At 43.1% G+C, this 25965-nt stretch overlaps 1 protein-coding gene across 1 annotated transcript; it reads right to left on the reverse strand.

The window, feature by feature from the left end:
- Positions 1-123: 123 nt before the first annotated feature.
- On the reverse strand, positions 124-25871 carry chd8 (chromodomain helicase DNA binding protein 8). The gene is made up of 39 exons (XM_089007692.1): positions 25771-25871; positions 23437-24482; positions 23017-23331; positions 22794-22907; positions 20718-21220; positions 20540-20651; positions 20193-20402; positions 20040-20108; positions 19892-19947; positions 19697-19814; positions 19160-19243; positions 18901-19038; positions 17562-17683; positions 15320-15563; positions 15054-15230; positions 14793-14936; positions 14565-14663; positions 14290-14449; positions 13993-14203; positions 13720-13915; positions 13440-13610; positions 13053-13343; positions 12367-12587; positions 11152-11354; positions 10874-11030; positions 10698-10787; positions 10200-10303; positions 9905-10028; positions 7292-7367; positions 6931-7205; positions 6585-6817; positions 3782-4423; positions 3586-3689; positions 2632-2844; positions 2207-2299; positions 2007-2120; positions 1804-1905; positions 1611-1715; positions 124-1479 (listed from the first exon to the last, which is right to left on the reverse strand). The coding sequence occupies exons 2-39, from the start codon at positions 24379-24381 to the stop codon at positions 1096-1098; spliced, it is 7719 nt and encodes a 2572-aa protein (XP_088863818.1). The 5' UTR covers positions 24382-24482; positions 25771-25871; the 3' UTR covers positions 124-1095.
- Between the last annotated feature and the right edge of the window lie 94 nt (positions 25872-25965).

Below are 25965 nucleotides of genomic sequence, written 5' to 3' on the forward strand. Positions count from 1 at the left end.
GATCAACAGCACTGAAACCTAACTTGCTGACGTTGATTTCACGTGAAGACAACGTGCTATTCGCTATAGTACAGTATAGTATTTTGGGTCTACAAGAAATACACAGTACTCCAGCAGTACGATATTTAGGAAAAACACAAATTAAAGTGAATAAACCAACTGTCTGTTATCAAACATCTGTGATGGCTCAGGAGTGTATGTAACCCTTTCTGCCTCCGTAACGTCACTACTGGCTCGTGCCTTTCAAATTCCAAATAGAAAGACGTTTTGGACGTCTACAAAGGCTCAACCGTGACGAATTTGACAGACGGACACATCCCTATATTCCATATTGAAATGCAAGTCAAAAGCTGCTTGGCGAAAAGGACAATAATAGACACAGGTTTGCTGCCACTGTAGTTTTGCTGTAATTCAGGTCACAGATAGATCATAAAACAAGAATAGCAACTCAATTGTCACCGTTGCACCATAGGACACAATTTACCTGATCTACATAATACAATACAACCATCCTTTATTCACTGCCTCAGTAACTAGCGCGGCGCACTCCCTCTCCTTCACACAGTTAAAACATGAACAGTACACCCACACATTGGAACCCCTCGTATGTTCTTTACAGACATGTGCGGACTCGGGTGACAGTAGCGCAACTAGACTTTGAGATGTCACTTCATTCAATACGAGTAGTCCGTTGAAGGCCCTACTTGAGGTTCCTTGATAAGAAAAAGTTATCTACAGCAGGAGGCCCATCCCGTTTTGGTCACAGCTGGGAATGTGATGGGGAACTCCTCAATTCAGGAGTGACTGGAGTAGGATGGTGGGCCACAAAGAATGAGTTTTGCTATTTGCTGCGGCTACAGTGGAGGACTGAGGAGAGGCGGATCGAATTTGTCACTGATGAAAAGGAGAAAAATACGGGTGCAAACCTGATCTTTCTGGAAGAGGAAATAAAAATCCAGATAGAAAAGAAATTTGTAATGCATCAAAGCAGCAACATAATTCCAAGTATATTTTGATAACCAAAGTAAAAATAAATGAAAGGATGACAAGACACTTTCAGACGGGGACAAAGTCAAACGAATTGGAGAGAGCGAGTCAATCTTCTGAGCTTGATGACGAGTCAGAGTCCTTCTGCGTGAGAATGACATCTTCTAATAGGGCCTCTTGATCGGAGCTGTCATAGTCTCCTTGAGAAAGGCTGTCACCAGCCTCAATTTTAACATCGAAGTCCGGACTGGTGAGGAAGTGTTGGGAGGTCTCCAGGTCCTCCTCGTCCATCATGTAAGCCCCATCCGAGACCAGAGTCTCCTCTTCCACTCCTTCCAGGTACGGATTTTCCGGCGCTGGCTCTGGAGTGTGTTGGTGTTGGTAATGGTGATGGTGGTGATGGTGGTGATGATGGTGGCGGTGGCGACTTTTCTTGGGGATCTCCGAGTATTCAGTCAGCAGTCGATGGAAGAGTGTCTCAGGTAAAAAGCCCTGGAAGAATGTCGTGTAGAGCAAAGCTCAGTGATTTTTTTTTTTTGCGGAGTGTTTGTTGACGCAAAAAAGGTTTGCAAAAGTTTGCTTTCGTATGCAAGTACGTTGAGAATCAAGATGGGCATACGTACAGAGTTCCGAACGGTTTCCGACCAATCAGGCGCGACAACGAAATCTGCATTTTCTTCAAGATATTCTCTCAAGTCTTGCAGCATTGGACAGAATGTAGCTCCGATCTTAAATGGAGAAACAAAAATGTGTTGGAAGAAAATGTTAGCAGGTCTGAAAGAAGAGTGTTCAACCTACACGAATAGGATGTCTAACCTTCTTTCCCGTCCTCATGTTGATAAGTTTGACCTTCTCATTCCCTGTCAGGGCTTTTTCTGCCTTCCTCCGCCTCTTCCTCTTGCTCCTGTTCACAAGAAGCTAAAGGAACAAGGAAAATGATTTTACTCCATTTTTCTTCTTTCTTTCATCTTTGGCGACCAGCTAACAACAAAATGTGAAAGGCGTTGGTTAACAAATACCTCTAGCATGTCTCCTTCCACCTCATAATCTGGATTTTCTTTCAGCCAAGTGGGAGGGTCTCGGCGACGAGGAATACGCTCCAGTGGATCAAGGAGGCCTTCGGGGTCTGATAACTACAAGACGGTAAGATAGCAAGAATTCAGCAGGCAAAATGTGACGCGCTTGTCGCACCCAACGGCTTTTTCCATCAAGATTATACCTCGAGTTCTTTGCGCCGCTTACGGCTGCTTTCGCCACCTGACCCGTTGGGCATCAGTGCCTGCTTCGAGAATGTCAGCTTCAACCCCTCCTCCTGGTAGTGAGTGAGCGAGTGAGAGTCAGAGCGAGAGTCAGAGTGAGAGTCAGAGTGAGAAGCAAAGAGAGTCAGAGTGAGAATCAGAGAGCCAGAATGGGAATCAGAGAAAGTCAGAGTGAGAATCGGACAAAGTCAGAGTGAGAATCAGAGAAAGACAAAGAGTCAGCGTGAGAATCAGACAGAGACATCGAGTCAGAGTGAGAGTCAGGCATCAGAGCGAGTCAAAGACAGAGACAGAGAGAAAGAGAGAAAGAAAGAGATGTATCAAAGCCATAATAAACCGCTGCGGAGCAGACAGGATGTTAAAGGTTGCATATACTAATAAATACCTTGAGGAGTTTAACCGTGAATTCTCCATCCTCTCCTTCTCCAGGAACACCGACGGCTTTGCGGCCGCCGGCCCGAGCGTAAGCCATCTCGTCTCCCGGCAGTTCGGCGCTTTGATTGACGTGAGCCTCAGAAACGTAGCGCCGCCCAGATGGCCACTGGCCGGTAAGCACCAGTGTACACAAACTATCCAAACGGTTGATCAACACGCGGTCCTGAGTTCAAATCAGAGGCATGAATTAAACACGAACCTTGAAGAAATCAAAAATCAACTCTTTTTGTGACCAATAGTTTAAATTCAGTATCATTCTACAACACTGGTGCCAAAGTCGAGGCCCGGGGGCCAAATCCGGCCCACCGCATCATTTTATTCGGCCCACGAAAGCAAATCAAGCATATCAAGTGCCACAATGCTCGCTAAAGTCCGAACCACAATTTCAAACTGTCACATGTAAACCACGATAACAGTCATTATTCTTACTTCAGATTTTATTCCTAGTTATTCATTAATTTGTTGTGTGTTCTGTATGTAACAGTGACGTGCAGTCAGTGGAGGCAGGTGAGGCAGTGCCTCACATGTCATCATGGAAAGCTGTCATGGAAATATCAAATGAAAAAATAAATTAAACAGTTAGATGTATTTAGTGATTTGTACTTTAAAGTTCTTGTCCATTTAACTTCACCGTTTTAGGATTTTTTTCAAAATCGCTGAATTTTCACATTTACCGGTCAAATACTAAGTAGAGACGAGCGGTGACGTCATCGATGACGTCAGTGCCTCACCAGCCATGAACCTCACCGCATGTCACTGGTATGTAAGATGTGGAGGAGATTAAACATTCTAATGTCTTCCCCAAATTCATAACGGCCCTTGAGAGGAAACTGTAACTATGTGGCCCGCGCCAAAAAATGACTTTGACACCCGTGTTCTACAATGTTGACAACGATCCATTTACCTTGGGCCAGTCTACTCGAACAGGATCAGCGGGCGGAATGCCATCCTGAGACAAGGCCATCGAGAGTAAACTATTCTCTTCATCAACATCACACGTCTTCACACCTGAACAAAAAAACAAACCCAGAAAATTCTTTCAACGTGTCGGCATCCAATTTTAGAGACCCGCGGATTGTTCTTGTCAAATAGCAACTGACCTCCATCCACTTCTTCTTCGCTATCCCCGCTCTCGTCACTGCTGCCCGAATGATCAGACGAAGACGAACCAGACTCGGACTCGGAATCGGAATCAGAGCCGCCTTCTTCGCCTCCTTTTGTTCCCCCCTTGTTTTTGTTCTTCTTGAAGCTCCAGCTTTGGCTTCTTGCCTTGCCATCATGGTGGGTCACAGGTGTACTTTGCAGGTGAGTGCTGATTTCACCACCGAGCAAACTAATGTCCATTTCTTGTCCGTCCTCTTTTCCCCCTGGCGCCTCCGAAATGGACTTGGGCTGGTTGAGATGCATGATGGGTTGCGGCAAGGGTGGAGGCTGGGCTTGCTGATTCTGAACGAATTCATCTCGGGCGGCGCTGAAGGTGAACTGCGGGTCAGGGAAGACGGAGAGCTCGGTGCGGCTGACGCCGTGCAGCGACGCGCCGAGCATCAGCTGGCGGTCATGGTCTGGGATACTCCACCAGGTGGGCAGCTCAGAGGTGCGGGGGGCCAGCAGCAGACGCTCTTCCAGAGAGGGATGCGGAAGGACTCGCTCGCGGAGGCGGCGCAGGAGGCTGATGCGATAGAGGGTGCGGGACGCTCGCTCCTCTGTGATGGGGGCCACGCTCTGGGGAAGTGGTGATGAATCTAGAGACATTTTGGACAATCGTTTTGTTTTTTGTTTCATGAAATCAGCCAGAACAAAACCCATCAATCTAATATCGGTGAAAAGTATTGATTATTTTATTTTTTATGTCAGAAAGGTACATCCATTTTAGAGCAAGCAGTGTTGCTACAAATATCAATTATACTTGGTTTACTACACTTTTAAATTTAGCTAGTTAAATTTGTCGAATTACAACAAAATGGAAGGCTAATTACGCGAGAATATATTTTTTAGGGATTGACGGGAAAGAGTTGAACAAACAACTGAATTCAATTTAGAGCATCATAGGCCAGCTCAGTCTTTTGTGTTGCGTCACATTATTTTTTGGTGTTGTTTTGACTTCAAGATGGTGCCGCTGCCTTTACAGCAGCTCCTGTATTTTGTTTTTCTACTTTCATTCCTTTCATAACTTTGCTGCTGTGAAATGTAAATGTCTCCACTGCGAGACGAATGAAGGCAAATCCAATCCAATCCAAACTTCATGTAGGAGATCTGGCCGTGGACTAATTTAGGACTTGTTACTCCTTCACAGGACATAATTTAGGACGTGGTAAACTCCTTCACAGGAAGAGTAATTAGCCAGGATACCAATCTATCACTTCATGGAAAGGACAACCTATTAAAATGTCTACATTCTGTTGTTTTATGGACGTTGATGCTTGAGACGTCCAGGGGCGTGGTATTCAAATTAAGGAGAGTATGTTTTACGAATGTATCACTTAAAGGACAACCGACGTCTCCGGACAAGTTGTGTCCATAATTTGTAAAATGGCTTCAAATGACTTCTACTGAGCGCATTTTAATAAGATTCCACCGTATATAGCTATATTTTACGTTTTACGACTCGCTCTGAATATTCAGGAAGTCTTGTTTTTGAGTTGGTGACGAGTCCGTACGTGATGTCACCAAAGGACCGCCCACCGACCAAAAAAAGACACATTGTAGCAGTCCTTCCATCACATCAATGTACAGTAAAGTCTCGTTATATCGATATCGGATATATCGATAGTCCCGGTTATATCGATACTATTTCTATGCACGCACGGAGAAAATTACATGCAAACAGGGTCGGATATATCGATAGTCCCGGTTATATCGATATTTTTTCAGACTCCCTTGAATATCGATATAACGAGACTTTATTGTATTTTGCTGTACATGTTTGGTCTGAGAGCCGTGTTGCACCCAAAAGCCGCCAGAAGAGGGCATCCAAGTTCCATATAAGGAATTTATCAGCCTGTGGACGCGGAGGTGGCCACTGGAGGTCGCCATTTTGTGCCTCTTTTTTTTGGGTGAGAGATTTTCCCCCAATGTTGCCTCAAAATGGCACATATAATTCTTTAATCGATTGCAAACATTTATGCTTTCCTCTTCAGAACTATTTGAATCATATTCATAACTGGATGTGTAACAAGAAAGCATATTCTCCGAATCTGAAGCCATTGTTTTGATTCACAAGCAATGCAAGACGTCTTGGCGTGACGTCACGAACTGGGGGCGAGACTTTCTGAAAAAATTTTTTTGCAGATTTTGGACACTTTAAGTCATTTTTATTGGTGTTTTGCATTTGACTAAAAATATCATACTACGTGTCTTGGGTATTTTAGAAGCTATAAAACGTTTTTCTGATGTCAGTTAAAAAAACAAAAAAGTGACATCTGTTGTCCTTTAAATTTGCATATACAGTAAAGTCTCGTTATATCGATATCGGATATATCGATAGTCCCGGTTATATCGATACTATTTCTATGCACGCACGGAGAAAATTACATGCAAACAGGGCCGGATATATCGATAGTCCCGGTTATATCGATATTTTTTCGGACTCCCTTGAATATCGATATAACGAGACTTTACTGTATTCTAAATAAATAGCTTGGCAGAGGTCTGCAGACGTTGGGTGTCGGTCATGAATGGCTGTGTCCCTGCCGGCAGGAAAAGACAATCTTCCTGTGTTCGAGCCTTTCTTCACAGTGTCCGACCGAACATCTCTGACATTCATCTAATCTTCCTACATTTTCCAACTAACTTTACCAAACATGGACAAGATGCATCAGCAGCTACTTGACAGTGTTTTGATTGCTATATTTTGGGGTGTTTGGAATAAATGTGTGTATATGAGTAGTGGGTGATGGTAGTTACCCTCATCTCGGCCAGGACGCAGGTGGCACACTCTGCGGCACATCGTTACAAAAGAGCGGAAGTAGCGGCTAAGGCTTTCGTCTGTTTTTTTATCCAGCCGTGCAAAGGTACGGAATCGCGTCCATTCGTAGTCTTGTTCTTCTCCCTCTCCGAGGCCAGACTCCTTTTTAATTCTTTCGACACCAAAGGTTGAGACAACTCGGTAGAAGTCACATTCTTCCCGGCGCGTCCACCTGCAGAAGAATACAAATCATAATTGCCGATTTTGTGATCAAAAGTGGAGTTCAAGTCAAAATCAAAATGTCACTTTGAATCGAGAAAGGGGGAAAAAAATTCATGAGCATACCTTTGTTGTCGTTCCTGGCGCGCTATCTCCTTCAGCTTGCTGGCTTGCTCACATCTCCGACGTCTGCGGTCGCCTTTTGCCTCCGCTTCAATTTTCAGCTGCTCCTGCCGGTAGCTACGCTGGTAAGCTGTGACCAACCGCCGTAAGCGGGCGGTAAGCGATGAACTCGAAGGCCAATCGCATCCGCTCTGGTTTGGGTTAGAAATGCTTTCTGTGATCACCGGAGGCGCCTTGTCTTCAACAGACACGTCCTCCTCCATTTTCATGCCATCAGGCTGGTAGGATGGAAGTGTTACATGACAGGGTGGGAGATTAGTTAAGTGCTTTGTGAAACGATGATAATGTACATTTTTACGTGTACCTCATCATAAGAATCTTTGGGGAGTCTTAATGCTGGCTTGAACTCTGGGTCCTCAGAGTACTTATCATAATCGCCCCTGTGGAATATAAATACACAAACCGATGCATCACCTAAGTCAGCATCCATTTTATCAGCGGCAAAAATGTCAATTTCAATACTGAGAGACTGAATCCCATGAGTACCGTATTTTCTGCACTAAAAGGCGCACCTAAAAGCCTTGGGATTTTTTTCAAAAGCTGACCATGCGGTGCACTTTATGTATGGAAAACATTTTAAAATATGTCATTCATTGAAGGTGCCCCTTATAATGTGGTGTGCCTTATGTATGTAAAAGGTTTGAAAATAATAATTCGTTAAAGGAGCGCCTTATATTCCAGAAAATACGGTACTCATACTGTTTTATTTCCCATTGAGATGACTGCAACTTTCACGAAATCTGCTCCAGTGCACCAAAAGCACAATTTTACAAATAGAAAATACAGTGGGACCTTGGCTTACGAACTTAATTGGTTCCCAGACAGAGTGTGTAAGGCGAAAAGTGTGTATCACAAAAATTAATTTCCGTTAGGAAACCATTAAGAATAATCCGTTCCCAGGTCCCCATAAAACATAATTTTCTTCTTTCTAATTTTCTAAGCCTTAAAACTACACATAATATACCTTATTTTATGTATAATAAATGTGCTATAGTATTATGATTAAAGAAATTAACTGTACTATACAATAAAGTTTTTTTTACCGTTGTGATGGTCGTTAATGGCTTGATAGAATGGAGTGTCCGGTTTCCTCAGCATTAAACAGTTGATGAGGAACACAGGCTTCTTTCACCATCTTGAGGAATGATCCCTTGTAGGTGCTTTCTCTGTGATAATTGTATTTAGTTCATCAATTGTGATCTGTTTAGCTGGGTTGATAGCTTTTTGCATCAGGTGTACAGATGACTTGTGTGGGTTATTTGTGGAGCCTGATTGGTGGGATATTTTAACCTTCCAGTCTACACTCTGCTTTTGAATTATCAAAGTTCAAACGAGTCTAAATTTCACTGTTTTCTATCCATTTTCTAACCCTTTTGATGTTTTTTCTTTCATTTATCACTTTTGTTTTTTGGTTTAAAACTCTGTCATCTCCCTTTCGTGTGTGTGTGTTTTCTCTCCTCTCTGTCTGTCTGTCTCTTTAATGTTTAACCCGCACCCCCCACTGCTGGGTTCTTGACCAATCACGTGGCTTTAACCGAAGACGCCATTTTGTTTTTTTTGGAGAACAGCCTCACTCTCTTTGTCTCTGTCTGTAACCCCATCCCCCACTGCTGCGTTCTTGACCAATCACATGGCTTTAACCGAAGACTGGGGGCGGGGAATAGAGGACAAAAACATTGGCCACCATTTTCTTGTTAGAACGGGCTCGTTCGTGAACGACACGACTCATTGTGGCAGCTCCGTGTGTGTCCCGAAAAATAGTTCGTATGCCAAGGTAAAATTTTCAACAATGTAACGTTCGTAAACCGAAAAGTTCGTAAGCCAAGGTCCCACTGTATATCACAATAGGTTGTTCAGTTTAAAATGTTCCCAAAGCCCAATTTCAGCCTTTCAGCATAGACTTCTGTAGTCCTTCATGAAAGCAGTCTCATTTTCTTTGTGTGTTTTAAATAAGATACTTGTAAATACAGTAAAGTCTCGTTATATCGATATCGGATATATCGATAGTCCCGGTTATATCGATACTATTTCTATGCACGCACGCATCGATATTTTTCGGACTCCCTTGAATATCGATATAACGAGACTTTACTGTATATGGTTTTATTTCTAGAGTTAGTCTTCTTCTTTTCCTTTCGGCTTTTCCCTTCAAGGAGTCGCCACAGCGAATCAGTGACCTCCATCTTCAGAGGTATGATCCACATGTTTGCTTTGGCCAAGCTTTTACATCGGATGCCCTTCCTGACACAACCCTCTGTATTTATCCGGCACAAGAAGACTTATGTCCAGTTAGTAACTTTTAAAAATAGTTCGCTAATGAATTCATATTACATCGCTAGAATTTTGAATGTACAAGCAGGTAACAAGAGTGTGGTAGAGAATAGACAGAATAGAAGTTATTTAAAAGTTTCATGGTGTTGTATGCTTAGTTGGCCGAACACAAGGCCCACAATGGAAGCACAGAAAATCTGGAGTCAATCTGAGGTGAACAGACATAGCCTGTTACGGTAAACTGTCATCCTTGGGTAAGAAATCTAGCCTTGGGTGGAATTTAGGACTTGGTAACTCCTTCACAGAAAGAGCTCATTAGCCAAGTTACAAATCTATCAGTTCATGGAAAGACAACCCATTTAAATGGCTATGTTCTGTTGGTGCTTGTATCTTGGGACATCGAGAGGTGTGGTATTCTAATCAAGAAGACTGTGTTTTACTAATGTATCACTTAAATTTGCATATACTCTCAATAAATAGCTTGGCAGAGGGCTGCAGCGGTTGGGTGTCAATTGAAGAAGCTCACACAATGTGGCTTCATGAAAACTGCGCCCCCTGCCAGCAGTAAAGGACAATATTCCTGTTTCGAGCCTTTGTTCACAGTGCCCAAAAAGACATCTCTGACAGAGGATCAAGCACGACTCACTCATCTCCCAGCTCGCCGTCGGCGGTGTGCTGCTCGGCATCGATAGCCTTGTCGTCTGGGCGGCCCACCCGCTCCAGGAAACAAAGACGCGGATCAGCTCGCATGGTCGTATACATCTCGTAACCTAGTAAAAGTGAGATGGACATTTAGTACTTGAGTTTAAAGTCGTTTGGTACCCCGGAAAGGACGTATAAATCTGCTCCATCTCATGAACAGCAGCAATAAGTGGACGTGGCCAACTGGAGCCAAATACGCGGAGAATAGATTCTCTGTTCTCCAGAATGAATATTCTTACCATGTTTAAACACACCAGCCAGCAAGGAGCGGTCTGCCTCGCCATCCCACCATCCCGCAGGTACCTCTTGCTGCTCCATTTCGGGCATCCAGATATCAACAGCTCTGAAAGCAGAAAAATGTTTGTTAGTCCCCCCTGTGTCTCAGCAGGCTTCATAAAGCGCACTGGTACGAGACACGGGCTGATCTTAGATTTTGATAGTACAAGAAAAGTCGGCAAAAGATCTTATCGGCCCGCAGTGTTACTATATTACAGCTTAAAAAATATATAAATTTGGAAATATTCTGGATTTGTAAAAACAGCATTTGCCCGCCAGTGAATTTTTTTAAAACAAAATACAAAATATTTGTATCCTTAAAAATTGTAACATTCGTGTTCCGTTTTCATTCCAAGTTTGTCCCATCACTGGTAAGCTATTTTTATTTTAGAACAGACCGATGGTCTATTCAGGTTGTCCTTGAGGCAAACAGGTGTTAAACAAACAGCTGAAATTGATACCTGATGTCAGCCCCCTTTAGGACAGACTCAGCGTGTTCCCCGATCACTTCCTGTTTCAGGTAGTACAGCATACGCACCCTGAGCAACACCCTATGAAAAAGGGAGACATTTGATAAGAGACACAGCACGATAGTACGTACATATAAGAAGAAAAAGAACTTTTACGCTCCACTAACTTGTTGCATTGGTGTTTGAGATGTTTACGGTAGCTGTCATCGAGAAGCAGCGTGTCGGGGTTGTACTTGCGGATCCACTCCACTTTCTGCACATCAAACGTGCTTTGAGCTTTTACCCTTTTGCCTTTTCGACCTCTGGGGACTGGGATGGAAAGGCCTGGGGGAGGGAAAAAAGTTAATTTCACCAAGGAAGGACATCTTCTGCCTCAAACAAAGCAGCAAGTCCCTGTAAGCTATTTTTGCATTCCACGCAAGTTGACACTTTACGGTTTTCCTACCAGAGTGGTTGAGCAGCGTTTGGGGTTCACGTCCATTCTCGGGCGGTGTGATGAGTTCCCAGATGAAACTCTTAATGTTCTCATCTCCGCGGTAGTGAAGGAGACAAAATACCAGGATGACGCGGCAGATTGTCTCCACGTCACGTTCGCTTAGGCGACGTTTACATCTGGCATGAGAAAGGATGTCCCTCCAGCGGCCCCAACTGGAAAATATTGACACAAATAAATAATCAAATAAAAAACACATCATAAACACAAAAACAAACAGATAAATAAATATATGGATAAACACATTGATCAAAAAATACATTACTTCAACACATTAAAAAATAAAATAAAATACATGTGCTGGGGAGTCACCATGAAAATGAACACCATTGTTTCAATCAATAATATAAACTCCTATTCGGACACAAGTACTGTATTTTCTGGCGTACAAGGCGCACCCAAAAGACTTGATTTTCTTGAAACAATGACCCTGCGCCTTGTACGCCGGTGCGCCTTATATGTGAAGTTATATTGATAATAATAATAATAATAATAATAATAATAATAATAATAATACATTTTCTTCCTAAACGCCTTTCAAACCTCTCAAGGACACTTTACAGTCACGGAATAAGTGATTTTTTCGTGCGGGTGAGCAGCAGCAGCCATTCGCCCGGAAGTAACACAGCAGCAAAGTTATGAAAGGAAGAGGAAAGGAAAGAAAGAAGTAGATAAACAAAATACAGGAGCTGCTGGAAAGGCAGCCACTCTTGTGGTGCCATCTTGAAGTCAAAAAACAAAAAAAAACCTAAATAAATAATATTGAGCCACAACAGGTCTCACAACTACTGCCAGCAGCCAGCAACTCCATTTCCCCCTGTAGAAGAAGTAGTGTGTAACCCCAGACTCGACTGTAAGGCCTTATAATATGGTGTACCTTATATTTGGAAAACGTTAATATATTTCTGTGTTATATTTGGAAAACTTTGGTCATTCATTGAAGGTGCGCCTTATACTCCAGTGCGCTTTATATATGGAAAAAGTTTGAAAAGTCAATTCATTCATTCCTTATACTCCGGTGCACCTTATACACCGGAAAATACGGTTATTTGTTGATGTTTGCTGCTGTGAATTGGGAATTTCTCCAATGTGAGACGAATAAAGGATATCTCATTACCTCATCTCATGAAGCTTGAGAAAATTTGATTGTTGTCTAATTTTACGTACCCATAGACAAGCAGATGTTTTTCCACGCGGAAACAGTCAGTGCGACCGTAACCCACACCAGTGTGCCGATCAGCACGTCGGGAAGAACGAGAGTGTCTGGAATTTGCGGGCGGGTACTCTTCGTCACTGTCGGCGTCAGATAGTTCGGCACCTTCTCCTCGCAAAGTGGAATACTGGCGGGTCTGCTTGCGTACTCTGGGAGTGTCGATAACGAGTGTATTCTAAGGGCGAAAGAAAATATTCCCAACAAATTGAGACAAAATGTAAAAGTTACACAAGAAACACAACACCACTTTTTAACTCATTCACTGCCATTCCCGAAATGATTTGGGAATTGAAGTGTGACGTGGAGGTTTTGTTTTTTCCTATAAAGTGCTGGTCAGATCTCTGGCAATGTTTTTCCCTTCCACAAGGGATTCCACAAGCATTTTCCTTTTGTACAGCCGCCCCCATTTCAAGCTCAGATAACACAAGACCCATATAACTTTGTAATTAACTCTATTTTCTGATGAAAGAAGAGATGCTAAGGTTTCTTATGCTGCATTGAATGTTTATGTAGTCCTAAAACTCAATATTCTGTGGGTCCTGCAATGTGAGTGAAAATGACAAAACCCCTGGCACTGGAGTGGACACATTTTTTGCACATCGTCCGGCAGTGAATGAGTTAAAAGGGAAGACAGGTTTACCTTTCTGTTGATGGAGTCCATGTCTATGTCGGCTTTCTTAGCCCATTTTTCCCAGAATTCTGGGTCATCAAGGGCAATGTCGTTACGGTTCTCAGAAGCCACAAAGCTGGCCTTGGAGAAGGTGGAGCCCTTGCCTTCGCTCTCTATGGTGATGGTGGTGGCTCTGCGTTGGAGGATCTGGTCAATGTCTTCCTCGCAAAAGCGACTACCCTCGTCGTTCTCGTCCATGATGGCGGCGTAAGCTCCTTTCCTCAGCAAGTCCTCAATCTCCTTCTTTGAAAACTGCTGGATCTGCTCACCGTAAGGGAGCAACATTTTAATGAGTTGAAAAACGTGTAGCCAAGAAAAAGAATCAGTCACGTACATCATAGGCGATTGTTTTCCTACCCCATTAACATTGCTGTCTTTATTGCCACTCATGCTTTGCAGGACGGCACGGTCGAGACCCAGTTTCAGACTTGCTTTGTCCAGCATCTCTCTCTCGTAAGAATTCCTTGTGATCAGACGGTAGACTTTGACTGCTTTTGACTGGCCAATACGATGACACCGAGCTTGTGCCTGCGGGAGTTGTTCAAATAAGTAAATGTATTGAAGCATGCATGAATGGGCGAAAGGAAAGAAGCTCAAAGACAAGTAATGTGGGCTCGCGCAGCAATTGAAGATGCACCTGTAGGTCATTCTGAGGATTCCAGTCCGAGTCAAATATGACGCAGGTGTCGGCAGCGGTGAGGTTGATACCCAAGCCGCCGGCTCGGGTGCACAGCAGAAAGACAAAACGGTCCGAGTCGGGCTTGCTGAAGCGATCGATGGCGGCCTGCCGTAAATTGCCACGGACTCTGCCGTCAATGCGTTCATAAAGGTATCTATAAAAAGGCGTGGAAAGAGGAAAAGATAATTATACAACAACCGTCCGAAGAAAGTACGAGAAAAATGTGTCCACCTTTTGTTGATGAGGTAGTCCTCCAGAATGTCCAAGCAGCGCACCATCTGGGAGAATATGAGGACTTTGTGACCGCCGGCCTTGAGACGGGGCAGCAGCTTGTCCAGCAAGACGAGCTTCCCAGCAGACCGAATTAAGGCCTGCAAATGGAAATCCGGGGCCAGGGGATCGTATACCTGCCGTAACTCTGCTACAATCTTCTCCTCCGCGCCTTGTGAAGAAAAACAAGACGCAACGCCACCAAATTAAGAAAACAAGGTCTTTAGTTTTGTGTACTTGCATAAAAGGTTACGATACCATTGATGAGGTAAGGGTGGTTGCAGCACTTGCGCAGTTCCATCATCGTGTTGAGCAGGTTGGGGACGTTGCTGTTACTGTTTGCGCCCATACTGAGAAAACTGAAGTTCCTTTCCAGGATGGCCCGGTAGTACTTCTTTTGAATGTCCGTCAACTCAACCTTCGAGAAGGAATAAAAGAGACATTTCAAATCTCAACGCTTCTCAACTAAACGTATAATGTTGCAAAATGTTGTCGGGTCAAATCATTATCGTGCATTAAAGAGATTCAGGAACCTCAATGATTGTTTCTTGCTTAGGTGCCAGATTCTTCTCAACATCTTCTTTGAGTCTTCGCAACATCATCGGCTTCAATATAGCCTGCAACTTCTGAACCTGAAGGATAAAAAGGAAAAAAAAGATGATTGTCACAACTAAATTGAAAATATTAATAATAATCGTGATTTATAATTTTATTCCTAGAAGGTAAACAATAGTATTGTATGCTTGTGCCGTATTTTGCACCTGTTCCTCTGTTTTCAGGTCCCCAAACTCCCTGAGGAATTCGATTTCAGAGGGGAATTGGGCAGGCTCCAGGAAATGAAGCAAACTAAAAAGCTCCTCCACAGTATTTTGGAGAGGGGTGCCAGTTAACAAAACCTTGTGCTCCTGTTGAAAGAAAACAATAAATAAAATAAAGTGACAGCAAAATCAAAGTGAATGCTCTCAATTTTGCACAATAGTTTTTTTCTTTTTTTCGGAAATAGTCGACTTGGGTCTACTAACCAAGTCCAACATTTTCAAGCTATCCAACAGCTTGCAATTTCGATTCTTGAGGCGATGCGCTTCATCAATGATCACGCAACGCCAGGAGATCTCCCTCAACTCAGGGCAGTCAGACAACACCATCTCAAACGTTGTGATCAGAGCATCAAATTTGTACGCGCCCGGGATTAAATGTTCCTGCGCGGAGAAAAAACAAAACAAAAAAAAGAGCAACATCAATTAGAAATGAGCAATTTCAGTCTCACATCAGTTACTATCAAGCCTACCTTGTCATCTTTGCAGTACATCTCGTACTGTTGGATCATCTGCCTACTGGCCAGGCTGCCATGGTAGACGATGGCATTCATGTTGGTCCACGTTGAGAACTCCCTCTCCCAGTTGGTGATGGTGGAAAGCGGAGCAATGACCAAGAAAGGCCCCTGGATGCCAGTCGCATAAATCTCAGACAACAGAGTGATGGATTGGATGGTCTTCCCAAGACCCATTTCATCTGCTAGGATACAGTTTTGCCTGAAACACAAAATGAGAGCAAATAAAGAGAGAGAAAAGTTGAAGATATTTCCCAATTTAATTCCTTTAGAGTGGCGGAATCATTCAGTATACCGTATTTTCCAGATTATAAAGTGCACCGGACTATAAAGTGCACCTCCAATGAATGGAGTATTTTCAAACTTTTTCCGCATACAGTATAAGGAAAAGAAATTAGAAATTGGAGAAAATTCCACACATTGCGCTATTCTGCATTTGTATGATCTGAAAAATATTCCAGGGTTTTAATCAGAGTTGATGACAATACAAACATAAATAACATTTTCAGAGATTACCAATTTTCCTTCTTTAAAATGTTTATGTTCCTGAAAGGTTTTCATTGGATTGGTTTTGGCCTTAATTTTTTTTCAGAAATAAACTTTTTTTCTTTTTGCGACACAAAATACAAGCAAAAAACTCACATTTTCCATTTCTAATCAAAAATGGAAAATTAAAGTGAAATTCAGAAAAAAAATCCGCCTGCCAAAGTCATTTTAAGAGATTACTAAAATGAAAACGTTTTATATCCCAGCATGCAGTGTGCACAACTTCTTCTCCTGGGGGGGGGGGGGGGGGTGATGGAATCTGTGGCTGCTGACAATAGTTGCGAGACCTTTTGTGTCTCAGTATTATTTCAAATATAAGGCACACCAGCCTTTAAGGCGCAGGGTTATCTTTTGAAGAAAATCAAGGCTTTAGGGTGCCCCTTAAACACTGGAAAATACAGTAATTTAACCAAAGAATGCTCCGTGTTGATGCAAGCTTAATAGTGTGGCATTTCACAGGGATCCCAGCCAAGTGAAATTAAAATAGCGGAAAATGATGTCACCGGATCCCAGCCAACGGGAATTAAAGTAGCGAAAATGAAGTCACCGTTCCGCTATCACTCTTGTGTAGGATGTCTCTCTTCCTCAACATCTTAAAAGTGAAAATGTGCTGATGTTTAGCACTAGTTTACTGGCGAAAAGCGCGGTAAAGGAGCATATTTGTTTTCTCGTTTCATCGCGCGGTATTTTACTCCTGAGCAATTCTGATTGTCAATGGAAGCAAGCGACAGCAAATGGAAAGCACTACGCATTCTGATCATCCTGTCACCCTTCAAAACAAATGTTTTAGCGTTTGCATGCAGAAATAAAAGAACTTTTATATGAAAATAAAAAATATCACTTTGGTGAAAAACTGATCCATGCGCACCAAATCCAGCAGATATTTAAATAGCTTCTTCCCCCCCAAGCTATTAAATCTCTCAACAGTAACCCGAATAGAACTGTATAGTGCCTCAATTTTTCTGCATTTTTTGATGATACGAGTGCAGCGTGTTCTACCGGAGACAAATTCCCTCTGTGTTCCACATACTTGGCAATAAAGATGATTCTGATTTTGATTCTCATTCTGAAAAAAATAGCGGAATTCCGCTAAATAGCGGACGTTTGGGATCCCCGATTTCCAAAAATTTCTGCATTTGATTTGATTGACTTTGATGCACAGACTCTAGTTTATTTCATTTATATGAAGAGATAACATCAACACCTAACACTAAAGGGCTTATTATTTAGGGGATTTTTTAAATTAATTTGATAATACATGCCATGTACGTAAGAATGTACGCTGAGAGGCACTTGGCACATATCACATGTTTAAATGCATGACATTCATGTGTTCTTCAAGGCTGGAAAGAATGTGCATAATTTGACTCGTGAACAAAAAGTACATTGTGGCATAATTGACATTAAGAAGTACCAGTGTAAGACTGGTTGAGAACCAGTGCCATAAACCATGTCAGCAATGTTGTCCAAAATGCTCACATGAGAAGCTGTGCGCTGCTTGGACCTTCTCGCACAGCAAATGGATGTAGCTCACAAATTTCATTTAAAAAAATCTATAGTTAGATGGATTTTAAAAAATTGAACAGGCTCAATGTTTGATTGTCTTTTTCTTGAATTTAACAGGACACGCCAGGTGAATGGGTGTGATGCATACCTGTTGTACCAGTTAAAGAGCAGCCAGTTGACACCCTCCAACTGATATTCTCGAAGAGTGTTGCCATTCTTGTACTCTCTCGTCTCCTCCAACTTCTTCCATGAGCCAGCCTGAGGTCGCGTCTACAAAAGAGTTTAATTAAGCCGTTTTCAAGTTGACAAATGACCGGAATCAAGAGTATTTTGCGGACTATAAGGCGCACCAAAAAGCCTTGATTTATTTCAAAAGATGACCCTGCGCCTTATAAGCCGGTGGGCCTTATATGTGAAGTAATATTCGCCGCAACAGGTCTCACAACTACTGTCGGCAAATGTTGTTCACCCCCCCCCGCAGAAGTAGTAGTACGCGGTGCATGCTGGGATATATATAAAATGGTGTTTCATTTCAGTCATGTCTTTAGATTACCATGTAAGGTGGAATTTTTTTTCTCTAATTCACCATAATTTTCAGTTTTTGGCACAATGATTACAAATGGAAAAAAATAGCGGTTTTTTTACTTGTTTTTGTATTGAGCGTCTCAAAAAAAGTGTTTTTTTTTCTGAAAATTTTAAGGCCAAAATATTCCATGAAAACCTCAAAGGAACATACACATTTTAAAGAAGGGAGATTGATCATCTCTAAAAATTTTATTTATTATTGGATTGTGATCAACTCTGATAATAATCCCTGAATATATTTACGCTCATAAAAATGGGGAAAGTACCACACAATATACTATTCTGCAATTTCCATTTCTGTGTTTGACATTAAAAAAAGACAATTATGTCAAAATCAGACTGTTTTGTTGACATTCCATTTAGCACAGCTCCGTCTAATGCAGGGGTGTCAAACTCATTTTTTGCCACGGGCCACGTTGTAGTTACGGGTTCTTCTTGAGGGCCATTATGAATTTGGGAAAGCCATTAGAATGTTTAATCTCCTCCCCATATTACATATAGAGCGCACAACAAATTAATGAATAACAAGTTTTCAAATCTGAAGTCAAGAATAATGACAGTTATTGTGGTTTACATGGGATCGTTTTTATATTTTGGCTCACGTTAGCAAGCATCATGGCACTTCACATGCTTGATTTGCTTTTGCGGGACATATACAATGATGTGGCGGGCCAGATTTGGCACCCGGGCCATGACTTTGACACCTGTGGTCTAATGGGTGCATAATGTAACGCCAGCCTCCACTGTAGCGCATAAGAATGCGGTATGCCATTCACAGAAGGTGAACCTTACAGTCCGGGGAAATACGGTAAATGAGACACATTCAGCATTTTTTCCTGAACGTTACCGACAGTCAATAAGCAAAAGATACATCAATTAAAATCTCGATTTGCGGTACTTACAGTTCTCTTGAGACGAGGTTGTCTGGTTTGGATTTTCTTAAACTCTTCCACCTTCCCCTCGTCCACATCCTCGTTCAGCTCCCAGGTTGCGTCTTCGTATGGTAGAGAGCACCACTTTACCAGGTAGTAAATCACAGACTAAGGGGATGGAGGAAAAGCATCACACTGAGCAAGATTGCAAATAATTTGCTTTCTTTCGATCTGAATATCTCCACGCAGCTCCCTCCCACTTTTTTTTGTGTTCTTTCTTTTACTCTACCTCGCCGTTGTCTTTGTCTGTACTGTGAGACACATCCAGGATCCTGTCCACTTCCACATAGTCTGGATTAAAGACCTCCTCCTCCTGAAAAGTACGACAGAGACAAATACAGCAAAGTTATTTCGATGCAACGACAGCACCAGATATGCTGCGGAAATTGTCTTCTGTTTTAATTTATCTTTAACACAATGTCGCAACTGCGGTGGAATCGGAATTGAGATATTCGGAGGCGGTAAATTTTTTGGAGCCAATCGGATTTGGGTCTTCACTGAGAGGTCTTCCTAGCCTGGAAATTAATGGTTATGTAGTTAAAATCCACATTTTCGCTATTATGATAAAAACTCTGTACTTCAAATAAAATACAAAAATTAATAAATAATTGAACATTTAGAAAAAACAATTGTTTAAGTGGTATAAATTCAAGCAGATGATACTTTTTGTGATTGTGACAACATTTTGACCAATTTAGGATGAAATCTGTCATGATGCGTATGGCTGAAATCCCCCAACAACAAAAAAAATTATTTGTCCTCTCACCTCGTGGAAAAAATGCCTCATTTGTGCATGTTTGGTCTTGAACCTTTTGATCTTTTGATGAATTCTCTTGTCTTTCTCCAGCTGCCCCAGAGTGGCCCATTCGCAGTGTAAGTAAGAACTGGAAACAAGAATGTGAAGTTCTCGTTGAATTGTAAGCAAGCTGTATGTATTTTGTTTGTCATGGTTGCGACTTACTAGTTTTTGTATTTTACGAAGAATTCCTCGAGATTAGTGTACTGGCCTGGGGAAACCTACAACAAAAGTTTTTTTTTGTCAATACATTGTTTTAAGTAATCAATTATAAATGCAATCATGAATGAGCAAAACATGCATGAATACATACTTCTTTCTTTGTTACGCGCATTGAGAGAATTTTATCTACAATGGCGGCATCTTCTTCACTTGGATTTTCCTGAACAGATCAACAAACGTGACATTTCAATGAAGAGAAACTCGTTCCGACAGTTGAGTCCGAAAAGTGAACGATTCAACCCACCACAAAGAACTGCATGCCAGGCAGCCCGTCGCCGTGTATCTCAATTTCTTGGTGGACGTGTGGCACGGCGGGTGCCGCGCTGATGGAGGCCACAGCCGCCATGGTCGTCGTCACGTCCACATCCTCCTGCTCGTCCTCGTCGTCCGTTATCTTAATGTCCAGGTCCTCTGTGTACTTCTTCCTGTTCACGACGCGATTCGAGCGCCTCTTCTAGACAGAAAAGGTTTTCATTTTTGTTAGGAGTCACTCCAATATTATACACAATAGTTTCATTCAGCACGTTAAAAGTTAAAGGTGCTTTCTGTTGATAAATGACATTGAATTATCGAACAAACATGTCCTTTTACCATGATTAAATCTTCTTCCAGCGCAGCAGGGGAAGCTGGACTCAACTCGCCATCCGAATGATCAGAGGAGGAATTCCTTTTTCTTTTCTTTGCCCCCACAAGAGTGATAGTGCTAAAAGAAGTGCAAGAAATCCAAATGAGTGTCAAGAAAAGACAACATATGACAAGACGCTCTTACTTTGTCTTCGTTTTGTTTTTGCCTTTCATCCCACCAGCGGCTATGGTGGTACCCCCCATATCGATAACGACCCCTCCGCCCGGTCTGGCTTTGCCTTTTTTATCAGCTCCTCCTGCGTTTTTCAATTGCATTGCTGCAACGACAGGACTTTTTTTCTTGTTCCCTCCCCCACTTGGCTTTTTCTTGACAGAAGTGACCACCGTCACGGTGCCTCCAATTTCTGGTGAGATCTGCGTGGACGGGAGTTCGTCCTGGTTGAGTACTCGGGGTAAGTTCTTCTCCCCGCGGGCTTTTGCCCTAGCGATGGCTTCGGCCACGATGCGATTTGCTTTCTCTTGCTTGCAAAGGATCTCCACCCGTCGCACAGAGGAAGAATCGCCGGGAGCCTTGGTGATGCGGATAGCTTGTGATACCGGGGCGTTCGTGCTGGAGGGGCCCGCTGTTGAGGAGTTGACCACCTTCACCACCGAGACAGCACCACCGGCTGTCGCTGCTGAGCTAGTCTGTATTGGCAAAAAAAAGTACACTGTTGTTTCTGTCACATCAAAAAAAAAAACTACAGCATGATGTCCAAAGTCTCAGGGGCCAAATGCAGTCCATGATCAATTTTCATCGGCCCCCAGCCTCAGCCATAAAAGCAATAACGTTTGGCCCTCATGTCGAATGAATACATTGGGTCGTAGCGCTGTTACCTGTGTGTGCTAAGTGCTGCCTCTAGAGGCTCGATTTTGAACAGCAAATAAGTATATGAATACATTTTCTGGTGTATAAGGTGCATCCCCAAAAAATTGTGTATTTTCAAACCTTTTCCATATATAAGATGCAACAGACTATAAGGGGCACTTTCAATGAATTAAATAGGTTTTCCAAATACGTATATTTATATATATAAATGTTAATGTATGTTAATGTATAAGGCACACCACATAAGGTGGTACAGTAGAGGCTGGGGTTATGCAAAAAAATCTTCTAAAGGGGAAAATGGAGTCAGTGGCTGCTGACTATAGTTGCAAGACTTGTGACTCAATATTACTTTACATATAAGGCGTACCTGTATAAAAGGCGCAGGGTCATCTTTTGAAGAAAATGAAGGATTTTGGTAGCACCTTATACAGCAGAAAATACGGTAATTGACTGAATGAGCCCCCCAATTTTCTAAAATGGCAATTTTCGATTATTTTTTTTTATTCTAAAATGGCGACAATCCACAAAAGAACAATAAAAAAAGTTAGTGTTAAGAAAAGTGAAGTTAAGTGAATATTAAATTTCAATTTTCATTATACTTTCAAAATTTCACATTTCTCCATAAACTCCAACTCGTCCAAAATTCTTCAGCCCGGATCATCACTAGAACCCCCTCCTTTCACCACATCACCCATGTCCTCCAGCAACTCCACTGGCTACCTGTTAAACATCGTATCGAATTCAAAATACTTCTGTTTACATTCAAAGCCATCCATAACCTTGCCACTCCCTATCTTTCTGACCTGCTTCAAATCTCTGTTCCCTCTCGGTCCCTCAGATCCTCATCCTCCCTTCACCTCTATGTGCCCTCTGCCCGTCTCACCACGATGGGATGCAGAGCTTTCAGCCGCTCTGCTCCCAAACTCTGGAATTCACTTCCACCCAACATCCGCAATATTGACTCCCTCCCTATTTTCAAGGCTCACCTCAAAACCCACTTGTTTAAAATTGCTTTCAATGTCTAGTTCTATCTGCTATTTTATTATGTATCATTTTACTTATGGTTTTATTGTTATGTGCTTTGTTTTATTGTTTTTATTGTAAAGTGTCCTTGGGTGTTTTGAAAGGCGCTTGAAATAAAATGTATTATTATTATTATTATAGTAATTATTATTATCGATTCAATTTTGATATGCATGTTTCAAATGAACAGCTGAAATTAAACTAAAAAAAAGCTCATGTGAAACGCAGAATGTGAAATTAATTGCAGTTTTATGGAAAGAATGACCGGCATGGTTGCCCTTCCCTCTACATTTTTAACACACAAAGTCTGGCCCCCTTTCACAAAACGTTTGTACACCACTGAACTACACGGAGCATCAAATGATTTACCTGTGGCTGAAGAAGCATTTTGAGAGGCACTGCGACTCTCTGCCCTCCTTGGGCTTGAGAAATCTGCAATACCTGCGGGCTGCCAGTACCGCCTGCTCCCGAGACCAACTGGTACTGAAAAGTTACAAACGTTACTGCACAAACAGCTTGTCACCTGTCCTGAGGAAATAAATATTATATGCAGATAGTTGCTGATATTCCCATCATCGAAGAACGATCTTACCTTCACTCCTCCTTGCTGGTTTGGCTGCTGTTGCACCTGCAGCTGGATTGTAAGAACTTTGGGCTGCCCCCCTGGCTGGCCTGCAGCCCGAGCCTGGGTCAAAGCAGCAAGCTGGCTTCCCTGGAGAACCAGTTTTCCCCCAGGTAGCTGACCCAGGACCAGTCGAGCCGGAGTTTGAACCTGTTGCTGACCTCCTTGGCTTGCTTGAACCTGCGTGACCTGGGGTTGGGCTACGACAGTTTGACCGATTGATGAAGTGGCGGCGGCCTGCGAGGGTTGCTGGAGAACCAGAGTGATTCGTTTCGCTTCACTCCCCTAGAGCCACAAACACAATACATTAAGTCTGATTGTAATCGTGAGCAAAAAGGTGATATGCAGAAAGCAAAGCAATTCCGGTCTCATTAGACGACGAGGACTTACTGGGGTTTGGGCCTGCATGGCTGGCTGGAGTTGCACCTGGTTTTGCGCTTGGATTTGGATTTGAGCAGGCTGGCTCTGGGGTTGGACTTGCACTTGAGCTTGGACTTGTGGCATCTGCGTTTGAGTTGGAATCTGCACTTGGACCTGCTGGCCTTGCTGCGGCATGGAGGTGAGCAGCAACTGTTTCACTGGCCCGTTGGGGGATTGCAGCAGTCGCTGGACGCCCGCAGCGGCGACCTTTACTTGAGTTTGCCCCGTGGCGGTTGGGTTCAAGACGGCTCCTCCTTGTAGGATGGGCATGCCCGGTTTAAGCGGTGAGCCGGACACCAAGCGGATGACCTTGCTGCCCGTCTGGGTTGTGGCTCCTGCTACAGTCTGCAGCACCTGGGTTTGCCCCTGAGAACCTTTAAGGATTACAATCTTTCCTCCCGCCTGCTGCGTGATGGCAGAGAGCTGCTGGGGCGTCAGTTGATGAGCGATCTGTGCGAGCTGATGGGCGGTAGTGGTGGTGGGTGGCGGGCTGGAAACAGTTAGCGGGGAGTTCAGCAGAACGGTGCTACTGCCGGCCACGCTGACGTTGCTAACAATGGGTACTGTGACTTGAGCTTGAGGTACGGCTTCAACAGCAGCGGGAGCCTGGGCTACGGTGGAAACTGCAGATAAAGTAACAGTCTGAGCAGCCGCCACTGTTGCCGTCTGCTGTGCGGGAACTGGAATGGAGGCTTGTTCGGGTACAGTGGCGTCTGCCACAGGAACACAAAGGCCAGCGTTGACCGGAAGCTCAGGTGTGGGCGATGATTCAACTGGTGCGTCCACCTGACCTAAAGCCATTTTAAGAGCCTCTTCCACTGGGTCTGATGAACCCTGTGAGAAGGAGTCATCCGGGAGGGCATCCAGGTTAAACAGGGGTGTGTCCTCAAACAAGTCCATTATGGGGTCCGCCATCTTGCCCCCTCCACACAGGGAGATGGGCACAATGTTTGAGACGCTCAGAGACGAAAGCTAAATTGCACTCATCCGGTTTTTCAATACATCAAAGGAAAGAGCTGGAGAGCAGAAAGAAAACAAGACATGAACAACACACGTTTGCCATGATTTAGCGTTGCTGCATGATTCTAGACTATTGCCATTCAGTAATAACAAATAACAGATGCCGAAAGACAGTGTCTCACTGAGCTGCAAAGGTGCTCGTGCCGTAAGTTTTTTTCTTCGGGATCTGTTCAAGGTCCCAAACAATCGCTCTCTTTTGATGTTTGCTAGTTATTTGTATGGTCTCAATCATTTTTTTCTTTTTGCAAAGAAAAAGTGAACATGCTCAAAATGGTATGCCGAAGAGAAAAACTCTTTCCATTTGCTGTTTGGGGATGTCCGGCTGAAAAAAAAAAAAACACATACTATGTGTGCCTTGCAAACCTTTGTTGCTCAGTGAAATTAGGGATTGATAAACAAGAATAGCTGTTATGCCTTGTTTTCGGCAGGTTAGACTTCCAGCTCTGCCAATACAACAAATACACACCTTTAATTTTGATGTATTTAATATATGAGAACGAATGAACCTCTTACTACCAACACATTTTATATACCTTGGAAGAACTATAAACGGTTAAGAAAATGGGTGGACGACCACACTTTAAAAGTAACCGAGTAATCGGGAAAAATCACAATTTGATTTGATATTTGAATTAGATTCTTTTATTTTTGCATAAACAGTAATCAACAAATAGGCCAAATAAGATGTCAAGTGTGTAGTGGACTGTTAGTGTGATCAGTAGTTTCCGCCCTATAAAGTCAATATTTCTCAGATGCTGCTAGGTTATGAGCACAACTGAGATAATGAACTGCTGTAGTTGTAATATCATAAAACTACATTGACAAATGTTTAAGAAGCGGAAAGAGTTGGCTTTAAAGTAAGTCGGGAAGACAGTGACGGAGAGGTGGGATGCTTTCCTCTTGCTCACATTGCAGTCTGCCTCACAAAACCGTCGGTTAGCATTAGCATCTATCGTCAAGATGTGCCGATTGCCAAAGCGTGTATGCAACCACTGCATATATTCACTCGTAATCACGCGGGGTTGTATGTTGGGGTAGTTAAGTGGTTTCTGGGTCCATTACAACCGACCATCAAGTCAAGCGGGCTCCTTCAAGCTCATCAACAAACCCGACCAAACCAAAGCAACGTGCCACAATAACCATTACCCGTCAACGTTCTGACACGGGTTAGGCCGCAATACTCTTTCGGTTGATCTGCGTCCATTTTTCGGTAAAATACCCGAAAATAACCATCAAGACCGGTGTCCGAAAGCTCTCGGTAATAATTCGGGGCGCTAAATTTACCTTTGCATCGACACACATGGCTTTCTCCGTCTCACAACACAGTACGATTACAGGAAACGGCCAGGGAAGCGCAGGAACTAACATTTTTTGCTCTGAGCCCGTACAAAGCCTGCCCCGCGGACGTTGACAAGCTATGATTGGTCCTTTTTCTTCCAAGACGGAAGCACGCGGCGATGGCATTGGCTGTTGGGGTCG

Source organism: Hippocampus bargibanti, linkage group LG11 (genome assembly GCF_051943395.1).
Source record: "Hippocampus bargibanti isolate YZ-2025 linkage group LG11, ASM5194339v1, whole genome shotgun sequence".
NCBI lineage: Eukaryota > Metazoa > Chordata > Actinopteri > Syngnathiformes > Syngnathidae > Hippocampus > Hippocampus bargibanti.